The 14,796-nt window shown below is 50.4% G+C and overlaps 1 protein-coding gene across 1 annotated transcript in view; it reads left to right on the top strand.

The window, feature by feature from the left end:
* LOC134528419 (all trans-polyprenyl-diphosphate synthase PDSS1) overlaps positions 1–14,796 on the top strand; it is a 203,376-nt gene that overhangs the window by 104,495 nt on the left and 84,085 nt on the right. Inside the window, exon 4 of the mRNA XM_063362020.1 lies at positions 6,132–6,270. Coding sequence (XP_063218090.1) covers positions 6,132–6,270 — 139 coding nt within the window. The remainder of the gene's footprint in view (positions 1–6,131; positions 6,271–14,796) is intronic.

The following is a 14,796-nucleotide window of genomic DNA, read 5'->3' as shown; positions in this document are numbered from 1 at the left end:
TCAGCCCAGGTTCCCGGTCCGGACTGCTCAGTCCGAACTGACAGTCTGGACTGAACTAGGCCCCTCTGCACACACGATCAGCCCAGGTGCCCGGTCCGGACTGCTCAGTCCGAACTGACAGTCTGGACTGAACTAGGCCCCTCTGCACACACGATCAGCCCAGGTGCCCGGTTTGGACTGCTCAGTCCGAACTGACAGTCTGGACTGAACTAGGCCCCTCTGCACACACGATCAGCCCAGGTGCCCGGTCCGGACTGCTCAGTCCGAACTGACAGTCTGGACTGAACTAGGCCCCTCTGCACACACGATCAGCCCAGGTGCCCGGTCCGGACTGCTCAGTCCGAACTGACAGTCTGGACTGAACTAGGCCCCTCTGCACACACGATCAGCCCAGGTGCCCGGTCCGGACTGCTCAGTCCGAACTGACAGTCTGGACTGAACTAGGCCCCTCTGCACACACGATCAGCCCAGGTGCCCGGTTTGGACTGCTCAGTCCGAACTGACAGTCTGGACTGAACTAGGCCCCTCTGCACACACGATCAGCCCAGGTGCCCGGTCCGGACTGCTCAGTCCGAACTGACAGTCTGGACTGAACTAGGCCCCTCTGCACACACGATCAGCCCAGGTGCCCGGTTTGGACTGCTCAGTCCGAACTGACAGTCTGGACTGAACTAGGCCCCTCTGCACACACGATCAGCCCAGGTGCCCGGTCCGGACTGCTCAGTCCGAACTGACAGTCTGGACTGAACTAGGCCCCTCTGCACACACGATCAGCCCAGGTGCCCGGTCCGGACTGCTCAGTCCGAACTGACAGTCTGGACTGAACTAGGCCCCTCTGCACACACGATCAGCCCAGGTTCCCGGTCCGGACTGCTCAGTCCGAACTGACAGTCTGGACTGAACTAGGCCCCTCTGCACACACGATCAGCCCAGGTGCCCGGTCCGGACTGCTCAGTCCGAACTGACAGTCTGGACTGAACTAGGCCCCTCTGCACACACGATCAGCCCAGGTGCCCGGTTTGGACTGCTCAGTCCGAACTGACAGTCTGGACTGAACTAGGCCCCTCTGCACACACGATCAGCCCAGGTGCCCGGTCCGGACTGCTCAGTCCGAACTGACAGTCTGGACTGAACTAGGCCCCTCTGCACACACGATCAGCCCAGGTGCCCGGTCCGGACTGCTCAGTCCGAACTGACAGTCTGGACTGAACTAGGCCCCTCTGCACACACGATCAGCCCAGGTGCCCGGTCCGGACTGCTCAGTCCGAACTGACAGTCTGGACTGAACTAGGCCCCTCTGCACACACGATCAGCCCAGGTGCCCGGTTTGGACTGCTCAGTCCGAACTGACAGTCTGGACTGAACTAGGCCCCTCTGCACACACGATCAGCCCAGGTGCCCGGTCCGGACTGCTCAGTCCGAACTGACAGTCTGGACTGAACTAGGCCCCTCTGCACACACGATCAGCCCAGGTGCCCGGTTTGGACTGCTCAGTCCGAACTGACAGTCTGGACTGAACTAGGCCCCTCTGCACACACGATCAGCCCAGGTGCCCGGTCCGGACTGCTCAGTCCGAACTGACAGTCTGGACTGAACTAGGCCCCTCTGCACACACGATCAGCCCAGGTGCCCGGTCCGGACTGCTCAGTCCGAACTGACAGTCTGGACTGAACTAGGCCCCTCTGCACACACGATCAGCCCAGGTTCCCGGTCCGGACTGCTCAGTCCGAACTGACAGTCTGGACTGAACTAGGCCCCTCTGCACACACGATCAGCCCAGGTGCCCGGTCCGGACTGCTCAGTCCGAACTGACAGTCTGGACTGAACTAGGCCCCTCTGCACACACGATCAGCCCAGGTGCCCGGTTTGGACTGCTCAGTCCGAACTGACAGTCTGGACTGAACTAGGCCCCTCTGCACACACGATCAGCCCAGGTGCCCGGTCCGGACTGCTCAGTCCGAACTGACAGTCTGGACTGAACTAGGCCCCTCTGCACACACGATCAGCCCAGGTGCCCGGTCCGGACTGCTCAGTCCGAACTGACAGTCTGGACTGAACTAGGCCCCTCTGCACACACGATCAGCCCAGGTGCCCGGTCCGGACTGCTCAGTCCGAACTGACAGTCTGGACTGAACTAGGCCCCTCTGCACACACGATCAGCCCAGGTGCCCGGTTTGGACTGCTCAGTCCGAACTGACAGTCTGGACTGAACTAGGCCCCTCTGCACACACGATCAGCCCAGGTGCCCGGTCCGGACTGCTCAGTCCGAACTGACAGTCTGGACTGAACTAGGCCCCTCTGCACACACGATCAGCCCAGGTGCCCGGTTTGGACTGCTCAGTCCGAACTGACAGTCTGGACTGAACTAGGCCCCTCTGCACACACGATCAGCCCAGGTGCCCGGTCCGGACTGCTCAGTCCGAACTGACAGTCTGGACTGAACTAGGCCCCTCTGCACACACGATCAGCCCAGGTGCCCGGTCCGGACTGCTCAGTCCGAACTGACAGTCTGGACTGAACTAGGCCCCTCTGCACACACGATCAGCCCAGGTTCCCGGTCCGGACTGCTCAGTCCGAACTGACAGTCTGGACTGAACTAGGCCCCTCTGCACACACGATCAGCCCAGGTGCCCGGTCCGGACTGCTCAGTCCGAACTGACAGTCTGGACTGAACTAGGCCCCTCTGCACACACGATCAGCCCAGGTGCCCGGTTTGGACTGCTCAGTCCGAACTGACAGTCTGGACTGAACTAGGCCCCTCTGCACACACGATCAGCCCAGGTGCCCGGTCCGGACTGCTCAGTCCGAACTGACAGTCTGGACTGAACTAGGCCCCTCTGCACACACGATCAGCCCAGGTGCCCGGTTTGGACTGCTCAGTCCGAACTGACAGTCTGGACTGAACTAGGCCCCTCTGCACACACGATCAGTCCATGTGCCCGGTTCTTACTGCTCAGTCCGAACTGACAGTCTGGACTGAACTGAAGCCTTTTCTACCAAATAGTATAGAGGCATTGTAGCATATGGAATAAACTGTGGATGTTGTGATTTCAGTTGAAATTTTAGTTAAAAAAAAAAGGGGGGGAATAGCAAAGTAACTAAAAGAATATAAACGAAGATGTCTGCCACGACACTCAGTTGATGGACTGACGGACTGTTTAGTGAATTTTAACCAGATGTGCAGTATTTTAATAACATTGACTGTTGGAAATTGGATCCAAAGCCGGGGTTTAGTTAGTTTTTCTTTAAGACCTTTTCGCTTTTATCGCAGCCGTTTCATTATATAGTTTAAAATTTCGGTCTGCTAATCAAATGATTCACTAGTCGACGTAGCTTCTTCGGCAACGGATTCTAGCGGCGGGTGCGGAAACTACGCGTGATTCGCGTCCAGAAGTGTAGTTGAAAACGCAATTTGCGCATATTTGTCACGCTCATTATTATTATTTAAAAGAATTTGACTTTATATTTGGTGTCCGAGTTTCGTATTATAAGTGTATTTGCAACTGAGAACACACGGATTTGCTCGTTACCGAGTTTAGATGTTACACATCTCTGGCAAGTACTGAAAGACTCCTCGTTTTTTTTAAAACATACAGTGTAAATTAGCAATGGCGCCTGTCCATAAATATTGTTTAAAATCAAATTTATACTCGTACTGTATCAGTAATGATTGCTTACAGGTATTTGCGAATCCTAGCTGCATGCAGTATGAAAATAATATCCTTGATGATAATTTAATCGGGTAAAATGCAATCAGATTCCGACTGCGCCGCTAATGCTCACGATGAATGCCGTTGTTCGAGCACATACATCAACATTCGAACCAACGCCACGATGATGCGTAACTGTCCGTTTATTCCGAAGATCGCAGCACTGTCCCATGGTCCAACGGGTGGTGCAAGAAGGCACCAAGTCGCACAATTAAAAAAAAAAGTACACAGCAACCCTCAACGGCCGTGGAACCTTGTGTACCTCCTCGGAGCGGCGAGACGAGACGAGGCGAAAGAGTGACACCAGGTGGCGACTGAAGCACGCGGGTTCCTTCAGCAATCAGGCCGTGACTGTACCTTTCGGTGCTGCTCCAGTAGAGCGCGCGTCGTACACTCCCGCAGAACACACGGGAGACCTAAGATGCACACAAAGTTCTGCCATTCCCGATCACACCCGAACAATTCACCTTCGGCCAACTTCGGGATTTGTTTTATTTTTTTGCGCAGAGAAAAAATGAATTCAAATATTAAAAAGTGGTCGGTTAGGTTTAGCTATATTAAAACACTTTAAAACTCTATGGACGGTTAGTTAGGTTGGTATAGCTACATTAAAATAAACAGAGAAATATAAATATATATAAGTAAACCCGAGGTTGGCCGAAGGTGAATTGTTCGGGTGTGATCGGGAATGGCAGAACTTCCCCCCGGAGAACACACGGGAGATTGTTCCACGCGGGAATCTCATGAGCGGAGGCAGCGCGTCATTTAAGTGATTTCATTGCTACGTTAAGGGCCCCGCCTACCTGGGCACACATACAGTGAGAAGAGCTTCAGGAAAAACAACGCGATTTCAAAACCACTCAAGATATCCGAGTGGGGTCTGCTTACGAAAAGCATTTAAGAGTTCGCTGAAGGCCGAAAAGTACTTTTGATTCCGGATTAAGTTTTTAAACCGTATTTTTAGAAGAGTTAAAATGGACAAAACGCATGTTTTCAGAGTAATTTTTAGGCGTAAAACAACCAGTACAGATTCTTGAAAGCACTTAAAGGACTTGCATTACATCTTTATCTTCATTTCTCGGCCATATAATGTTCGGTCACCGCTCAAATTTCATAGTTATCCTGTGACGACGAGAAGACTGCGCGCCAGTCCAGAGGAGACACCGCGCTAGAAGCACCAGCGAGCGTCGCGCTTATCATCCCGCCTCACTAACACACATACACCCCTGACGAGGCGATAGGGGAGAAAGCGGGAAAAAAAAAATACTTTTATTAATCTGGGTTCAGGTATTCCAGCGAACAAATGGTATTTTTTAAATAATAAGTATAAAAATATTTGTGTCAAGTATCGCGACTGCCTGTTGTAGTTAATAGTTATTTTGGTTACCACTCCTAATTAAGTTGATAAGTCAACACACGCTCGTATTTATTTCAAAGGTTAAAAACTACACGGCGAATTCGTGACAGGTGTATGGCTAGAATCAAAATATGAAAAGAAAAATATTTAGGAAAAACGTCTGAAATTTTAATTTGTAATCGGACCAGTAACAATTTTTTCAACTATGCGTGGGGATTCGAACACTGCCTTAAATTCTCTTATGCCTATTCATATTGATTGAACAGTCAGTTCCACTTCAACAAACAGAAAGGGGGAGGGGGCCAGACTTTTTCGATGCCCTGATCCATTTGCTTTTGCGAGGCCCCGAATATTTTTGGAGAAGGGCCTTATTCATGGAAGGCATGCAAATCGCCTTTCCCCGGAAAATTAGAAGAATAAATTATTTTTAACAACGTTTTTAATCCCACCTTGAACTTAGATTTCGGCGAATGTTTTGGTAATTTGCCTTTAGAAATTCTTGTATTCTTCCGTAATAAATTATTATACTCGAGTTATTTTTATAAATGCTAATGATCGAATTCCGGTGAAGTCGCGTCATTACGTGAGACAAAAATATTTTTAAAAAGTTTTAATAGCAATAAAAAATGAAATCTGAATTGAAATATAAAATGTATGGACTAAAGTAAATGTATATAGTTCATATAGGGACATGGACTGGGGATTCGCGGATTCGAGGCGGCCATATTGGATTACGTCACTTATGGCGGCCATCTTGGATTTGACCTTGACCTTTGACCCCGGCGGCCATTTTGTTTTCTAGAACATTCCGCCATTTCGAGTTTCGTCCGCCTCGAATCCCCGAATCCCCGAATCCCCAGCCCCCAGCCCCTGTCCCCATATGAACTATATACACCTACTGACTCACTCATTACTGTCCGTATTTTTCACAGAACACGTAGGAAAATAAGAACGGGAGAAGGACAGAGGTTTTCGCTCGCTGCAGCACCGCCACAGGCGTGTGGACGTGTGTGTGTGGTTGTGTGGTTGTGTGGCTGTGGCTGAGAGTGGCCCCCGTGTTGCAGCCTGCTGGCGCCGCAGCGGCAGGTCGCCATGATCTCGGAGATGATCCACTCTGCCTCGCTGATCCACGACGACGTGATCGACCAGTCGGACATCCGGCGCGGCAAGCCCAGCGTCAACGCGCTCTGGAACCACAAGAAGGTAGGTGGCAGCTGCTGCTCTGCTCTGCTCTGGACAGCGGACAACTCCGTCTCCCGTAGAGCCTGGCTCCCATGGAGTCTCGTTCGCATTCAGTGTCGCTCCCGTACCATCTCGCTCCCTCAGAGTCGGTCTTCCATAGAGCGTGGCTCCCATAGAGTCTCGCTACCATAGTCTCGGTCACATTTAGTGTCGCTCCCATAGTTTTTTGCTCCCTCAGAGTCTGTCTTCCATAGAGCGTGGCTCTTAAAGAGCGTGATCAGTGCGGACAGCTTAGAGGCGACGAGGGTGTGTGACGCGCATGCGAGAATAGCCCTTGTAGCGTCCACCATGTGCAACAGAGGAGTGAGGTGGCGCAGAGATGAGACACTCGGCTCTCGTCATCACTTCAGAGGCAGATGCTGGGATGGCTCCTTGCGTGTGTAGGACAGTGGCGTAGCCAGGATTTGTGTATGGGGGGTGTTAGGAAGCATGCACCTCCTCCCCCCCCCCCCCCCCCGTATTAAAGTGGGTGGTCCGGGGGTCCTCTCCCGGGAAAATTTGGATTTTAAGGTGTAAAATAGTGCTATTTTAGCAGTTTTCGGTACTTAAATTTAAATATTGTAATGGTAAATATTTTATTAATTTTAATATGAAATTTGTTTGAGTGATGAATAAGAAATTAATTAAAGATTTTGTGCTAAGGGAGGGGGGGGGGTTGAACCCCTAACCCCCCCCCCCCCCCCCCGGCTACGCCCCTGGTGAGGGATACAGGTTCGACTGCAGGCAGAGTCGGACAACGGGGAGGCTGTTGCCGTGGGTCGGTAGGTTTTCTCGGGGTGCTCTTGCGTTCGTTATGGGGATTCCTCCCATTTCAGGTCATGATTTTATATTTATATTAATCACCGATCAACTTTTAGACTTTTTCAATTGTTTAACTTTCACGAAATTAAAAATATATACAACACATACTTTTTGCATAATTAGCTGCCAAAGTTGCATTTTTAACGGTTTTTGGGTTGTACAAATAAGAAGAATTTGATTGATTGCAGAACTGAAACTTTTTAGGTTTAACTGCAATGCCACTGGCTACTTCACGATATGGTTTGCATTTCTATCACAAAAACTCATTTCATGTTTCTTGGCTGTCAAAATAGTAACAAATTTGAGAATTTTTAAACGCCAGGTAAAATTAATTAATCTTTTCTGAAAGAAATTCAAACCATTTCTTGAAGTAGCCAGTGGCATTAAAGTTAAGCCTAAAATGTTTCAGTTCTGCAATAAATTAAATTCTCCTTATTTGTACAACCCAAAAACCGTGAAAAATGTAACTTTGGCAGCTAATTATGCAAAAAGTATGCGCTGTATATATTTTTCATTTCGTGAAAGTTAAACAATTGAAAAAGTCTGCAAGTTGATCGGTGATTAATGTAAGCATAAAATCTTGACCTGAAATGGGAGGCGCCCCCTTGTCACCGCTGCGATGTCGCCGGGACCCTACCGAGGTCGGGCCGGTCGCCGCCCGCGACTTCCGTCGTGCCGTCACGTGCCGTCACGTGCCGAGTGCGTGCCGGCCACACGTGCCGAGTGCGTCAGCGCCTGCTTCGTGCGTCGCGTGACGTCACCGCGCGCCTGCTCCTGCCGCGGGAGGCCTGTCTCTGGACACCCATCGGTGATACACCAACCAATTACACATTTTACATTTATTTTATTCGACGTGATAACGTCTTATAAATCGATGAACGCCGGCTGCACGCACGAAAAAAGCATGACTCATTGTCACGTTCCGCCTGAGCCGAGCGTGCAAGAACCTGCCTACCACCGTGCGAGGAAAATCTTTTATAATATCAAACAGTTTAAGGCGGGCTTTTTAAAAGCAGCAATTTATTGACATTGATTTTATTTCAGTTTATTTCTATAACTAATTGTTCGTGATTATATTTAAACAAATTAAATTTGCAAAAACAGTAAATAATATTTGAAAATTAAAAAGTATGCAATTTTTCATCAATGTTTTCTTATGACATTATCACTTAATATTATCGTCCGTAAACTGACTTTACAGACAGCCCCCTTTTTTAAAAATCATGCAATGTATTTTAAGTAAACTATTGCGTATGTTCCTATCGTACTTATACTCTCAGATAATTTTTTTATTCCAAAAAGTCGTGAAATTACAAACATGAAAATATTTTTAGCAACATCATCCTATTATATGCTTGGAAACTGTCGGCTCTTCTCGCGGAATGAGTCACGAGTCAGGCGCTAGATGTTAAAAGATGCCCGCGTAGTCAGGCGGGACAATAAGTGCGACATTCGCTGGTGCTTCTACGTGTCGCCTCTAACAGCAAGGCTGTAGACTGGTCTTAACTATGAGTTTTTAACGGGATAAATTACATTATATGACGGAGAAATGAAGGTTTAGGAATAGAGCAAGTACTTCGAATGTTTTCAAGAATATGTGCCGGTGTGTTTCATTCTTAAAAGTTTTTGACGTACAACGTCTAATAAATCGATGAAAGTTCGGCTGCACGCACGAAAAAGTGTCCCGTTACGCACATTGTTCCACTACTATGTGTCCCGTTACGCTCATTGTCTTCCGCGGAAACCAGGCACTCGTTAATATTAATGAATTATAAATAAAATTTCGTGCCCGGGGCCACAATTGCATATCATTTTGAGCACTGAAAGACATAAAAACGTAAAGTATTCTCGACGAATTTTAATCTCTGCCCCATTTGGATATTTCATTTTCTTCTGGATAAATAATTTCATCAATGTTTTGTTATGACGTTGTCACGTTAAACTATCGTCCGTAAACCGACTTTACAGACAACCAATTTTTTCTTTCTTTCTGAAAACAGCTTTTAGTTTGGAAATTGAATGCGGAAACGACTTCAGCGTATTCTTAAATGCTTTTCGTAAACAGACGGTTGAGTTGTTTTCAAATGCGAGGTTTTTTTTTTAAGCTCTGCGCACCGTAATGTGTACCCGGGTATGCAGGGGCTACATTTCCCCTGACAGGTAGGCCGCACGCACTACACGCGGCAGGCTGTGGTAGCAGCGCAGCTAGGAAGTAGAAATGCTGTGCGAAGACTAGAGACCGGAATAATTCGCGAATTCATTTCGCGATAGGCTAAAATACAAATAGTTATACCTCAGTGCTTCCTCTGCTATTGGCTCACAACTCACTTGGATGACTCTGAGCCAATGAGAAACACCCAACCAAAGCTTTATCGAATCACAGTCTGCTACGTTGGGACGCCTCACAAGACAGCAGCCAATGAGTGGGTGGCATTTGACCGAGTGTACGTAGAACTATGGAGTTCATCCTGGAGGTCATTGAACCCGCGAATTTTTCCGATCCCCTAGCGATGACTACTTCAGCATACCACACTGTATACTGATCCTAAAATGTTGACGTATAGTAACCCAACTAATTAATTTTCATTTGCCCCCGTATTCTTTGTTAATACAAGATTTTTAAATCGATTTCTTGGACATACGCCGTTGCAGTTTGTCACTGTTCGTCAAGGGGAGAAAAAAAATTCAAGGATGCAAATAAAAAAATGAACATGTAAAACACAAACCCACAGAGAATAAGACTAAGTCAGCTGATGTCAAACAGATAAACCCAACGATGAACCTGAACAGGTATTATGGACAATGCATCGACGCCAGCACCGGCAAACTCATTAAGACTTAAATATCACAAACACACAACAATTCCGTGGAAGGAATTTACTCATGAAATAAACAATATCAGCACAGACGGACGCCGTGGACTAACAACACGAGACGGTTACAATAATAACTGTAAATGCTGGCAGACCGGACAACGTAGCAAATACACGAACAAAACGATGAAGATAAAAATTAAAAAATGGACAACTCGACTACGACAACACTGACGAACACAGGAAGTTTCCTATGAAAAAGCAATGGTGACGTAATTGTCAGGCACAAACAGACACGAACAGTGCAAAACTGCAATGGCGAAAGTCCAAAAAAGTTATATTAAATAAAAATTCCCATTTGCGTAACTCATTGAAAGAAGTACAAGAGGTTGTCGTGAGCGTGATGAGCAGTGAATCACCCGAGGCAGGTTCTTGGCGCGCGACGTTTCCGCTGTGACCTCGGGGCGAGTGCCGGGACCGCCAGCCCGCCCCCAAGGCCGCCTCCAGCTCGCCCCCAAGGCCGCCACCACTCCGCTCATAAGGCCCCGTCAGCCCGCCCCCAAGATCACCGCCATCCCGCCCCCAAGTCCACCGCCATCCCGCCCCCAAGACCAGCGCAGGCTCGCCCCCAAAGCCGCCGCCAGCTCGCCCCCAAAAGGCGCCACCACTCCGTCCCCAAGGCCGCCACCATCCCGCCCCTAAGGCCGCCGCCATCCCGCTTCCAAGACCAGCGCCAGCTCGCCCCCAAAGCCGCCGCCAGCTCGCCCCCAAAGCCGCCGCCTGCCCGCTCCCAAGTTCACCGCCAGCCCGCCCCCAAGATCACCGTCATACCCGCCCCCAAGATCACCGCCAGCTCGCCCCCAAAATCACCGCCAGCCCGCCCCCAAAAGCCGCCGCCATCCCGCCCCCAAGGCCGCCACCATCCCGCCCCCAATACCAGCGCCAGCTCGCCCCCAAAGCTGTTGCCGGACCGCCTCCAGCTCGCTCCCTAGGCTGCTGCCATCCCGCCCCCAAGGCCGCCGCCATCCCGCCCCCAAGACCAGCGCCAGCTCGCCCCCAAAGCTGTTGCCGGACCGCCTCCAGCTCGCTCCCTAGGCTGCTGCCAGCCCGCCCCCAAGGCCGCCGCCATCCCGCCCCCAAGACCAGCGCCAGATCGCCCCCAAAGCCGCCGCCAGCTCGCCCCCAAAGCCGCCGCCTGCCCGCTCTCAAGTTCACCGCCAGCCCGCCCCCAAGATCACCGTCATACCCGCCCCCAAGATCACCGCCAGCTCGCCCCCAAAATCACCGCCAGCCCGCCCCCAAAAGCCGCCGCCATCCCGCCCCCAAGGCCGCCACCATCCCGCCCCCAAGGCCGCCGCCATCCCGCCCCCAATACCAGCGCCAGCTCGCCCCCAAAGCTGTTGCCGGACCGCCTCCAGCTCGCTCCCTAGGCTGCTGCCAGCCGGCCCCCAAGGCCGCCGCCATCCCGCCCCCAAGACCAGCGCCAGCTCGCCCCCAAAGCTGTTGCCGGACCGCCTCCAGCTCGCTCCCTAGGCTGCTGCCAGCCCGCCCCCAAGGCCGCCGCCATCCCGCCCCCAAGACCAGCGCCAGCTCGCCCCCAAAGCCGCCGCCAGCTCGCCCCCAAAGCCGCCGCCTGCCCGCTCCCAAGTTCACCGCCAGCCCGCCCCCAAGATCACCGTCATACCCGCCCCCAAGATCACCGCCAGCTCGCCCCCAAAATCACCGCCAGCCCGCCCCCAAAAGCCGCCGCCATCCCGCCCCCAAGGCCGCCGCCATCCCGCCCCCAAGACCAGCTCCAGCTCGCCCCCAAAGCTGTTGCCGGACCGCCTCCAGCTCGCTCCCTAGGCTGCTGCCAGCCCGCCCCCATGGCCGCCGCCAGCCGGCCCCCAAGGCCGCCGCCAGCTCGCCCCCTAAGTCGCCGCCAGCGCTGATCTTCAGACTCACGTGCCTTCCTTCCGTGTCCGGACCGTCGTCAAGTCAGCGCCCCCAGCGAGCCTCCAGTCCTAACAGCTCCAGCATCCTTGCCCTGGAGCAGGTGTGCAACTGTAGAAGCCAGTCGTCTAATGGCGCAACGCAAAACTAATACTTACGAAGAAAGTGTTGTGATATCTCGTGGACTTAAGGGCATGTATTTTAATCAAAATAATCTGATTGCTCGTTAGACTGAAATAATGTATGTGGCCGCGCTACCGATTGTTCCCTTGTAATTGTCAACTGTCTGCCAGAGAATCCATTGCCCTATTTGACCTGGAAATTCAGGACGCTTTTGTTTCCGCACTGGATAGCTGTGATAGGTGCGATGACAGCAGAAATAAACCCAGCCAAACACTAAACTCAGAAAATGCTACAAAGTTTTAACACACAACTGGTCTAGAAATCTTTTAATGAATAGTGCAAGGTTTACCATGAGAATAACATCCAAAACACAGATGAATAATACGCGAATGAACACAACACTATCGAGTATATCCGATTGGTCGTTAAAACTGCCAGGTGTTGTGGCATTTTATCTTTAGAACTGTGTCTTACTACAGAAAGTTTAACAAACTTCTCATAGTTGTGCCCTAGTATACTCACTCGTCAAACATAACCACAAGAGACAAACTCCAAAATCTACGAAGGTTACTGTCGAATCTGCTGCTTCGCTCAAAATCCTCACCGCGTCCTCCGACCTAGGAAGACAGTGATAGGTCATTCAACGAGTGTTTCCGCGTACCACACCTCACGGCTCCACGTCACATTTGAGGATCCACAGCAACTCGCTGATCCACAGCACTTTGAGGATCTACAGCACCTCACGGGTCCACAGCACTTCGAGGGTCTACAGCACTTTGAGGATCCACAGCTACTCGCTGATCCACAGCACTTTGAGGATCCACATTTACTCGCTGATCCACAGAACCTCACGGGTTGACAGCACCTGGAGGGTCTACAGCACCTCACGGGTCACAGCACCTCGAAGGTCCACAGCACTTTGAGGATCCACAGCACCTCGCGGGTCCACAGCAGCACGTGGGTGTCAGCAGGCACCGCTCAGAGTGTAGTGGTGACTCAGCCGGCATGGCGGGTCCCGGAGAAACCTGTACTCCGGGAGAAATAGGGGACGTGTCAGCTTTCAGTGAAAGTACGCCGGGCCTTGCCTCGCCAAGTCCTGTCCAGGGCGCTGTTTGCCCGCAGTTTGGTCTGGGGGCCCCAGTCATCGATTACAGCCGCGGATGACTAGGGCACGCCTCGTGGAAGGCCGGCGAGACACCCTGTCCTGGACAGGGTTACAAATAGCCGGCGCAGGTATTCATGCCGGGAACAACAAGCCGGCCCCTAGCGGTAAATGGCGCGGCTGGCTGCACGAGTGTTTACCTGAGTAGGAGCCGCAGTTAACAGCGAGAGTGGCTTGGCGCGGAGCCAGTATTTTGAAAGCGATGGTGACGACGGTAACGGCTTGACCCACAAACATTAAACTGGTTGTTCACCAGTTCGCGTGGAAACCGGATTCGATTTCCTGGTTCTTTACCAGTCCGCGGCGCCCTTTATGGCGTGGCGTTCACTGGCGAGACACTTTGTCTCCTGACTTCAGTGGGATCCGAACCACTCGGTGTTGAAGTCCCGTGACATGTCGCGGGTGTTTCTAAATTTAAAATAAACGCACGAATATTGTAGAAATATGTATACGAAGGCAGTAAATGTTTTCTTTGGATTGCACCAAACGAAATCACCTTAATACTTTTTGAAGAAACTTGGTGATTTGTGCGCAGATTGTGTCATCTCAGAGAACAGAAATCTTTAGATTAAACTGTAAATGTTTTTTATTAACAAGTATTAATCCCTTTATCATTCTAAACATGTATGCACATTTTAGTTTTCGTGTTGTGTAAAGACTTGTACGATGCTCGGATACCGAAGGCATCGCGTGGCGAATACAGCGAATGAAAACTCCTGCTAACTTTTCCGGTCCAACAAAGGCTTTCTTTATAGCCTGTAAAAGGGGGGGGGGGGGGGGGGGGTTGAGATACGTGCGTAACAAAAAAACGAAAAGTGCAACCCTCAGGTGTGTGGTCTCTAGGGAGAAAAGGGAGGGGGGATAGGGAAATAACAAATAAAGTTGAGTCAAACAAATGTAGATTCTTTGCAAGTTTTTCATCGCCGTGTTTGTGACGATTTAGAACCTACAGTGTACACTTCCGTTGGTGTCACTAAATGAAGCCGAGGCATTATATAACACTCGCATACTTGCATACTTAACACACGTGCATGCTTTTACACTGGTATACTTCAACCCCTACATACTTGCGTTCTTGCATACTTGTTCAATCGCATTCTTGCTCTTTTACATTCTTGCTCTTACACATGCATGCTCTATCGTATTCTTCCGCACTCGGATAGTTGCACTTGTTCTTATACACTTTCATACGTGTACACTCGCCTGTACTTTTGTATACTAGCAAACTTGCACACGTATTTAAATATTTGAGTATCGTAAAAAGCCGAGCCCTCTATCTGTAATGTCCCATACTTCACACGCGCGTGGCACACAATTGTTTTTGAGAATATTCTCGATACTTCTTATAACTGGGGCGAATGCAATGCAGTCAATACACGAGTTAGAATAAGCACTCAAAATGAGCACAATGCGTAAAATTCTGTCGACAACAAGCTTCGATTTACAATTTCTGGGTTACTGTAAATGTTGCGTTGAAGTCTCCGAGACGGATTCTGACACTCCTTTCTCGCTTATTCGCCGGCCTTAACCGAGTCTCTGTTAGTTCTCACTTAATGTCAGTAGAATGAATTAGAAGGTTTAGTAACGATCGTGCAGTTTTTTTTCCCCATAAGCGGCCTACCTCTACTCATTTATTAGCATGTTGTGCGTAAACGG

Source organism: Bacillus rossius, chromosome 1 (genome assembly GCF_032445375.1).
Source record: "Bacillus rossius redtenbacheri isolate Brsri chromosome 1, Brsri_v3, whole genome shotgun sequence".
NCBI classification, from domain to species: domain Eukaryota; kingdom Metazoa; phylum Arthropoda; class Insecta; order Phasmatodea; family Bacillidae; genus Bacillus; species Bacillus rossius.
Note: the sequence above shows the minus strand (reverse complement) of the source record. Positions and strands in the feature narration are given on the sequence as shown.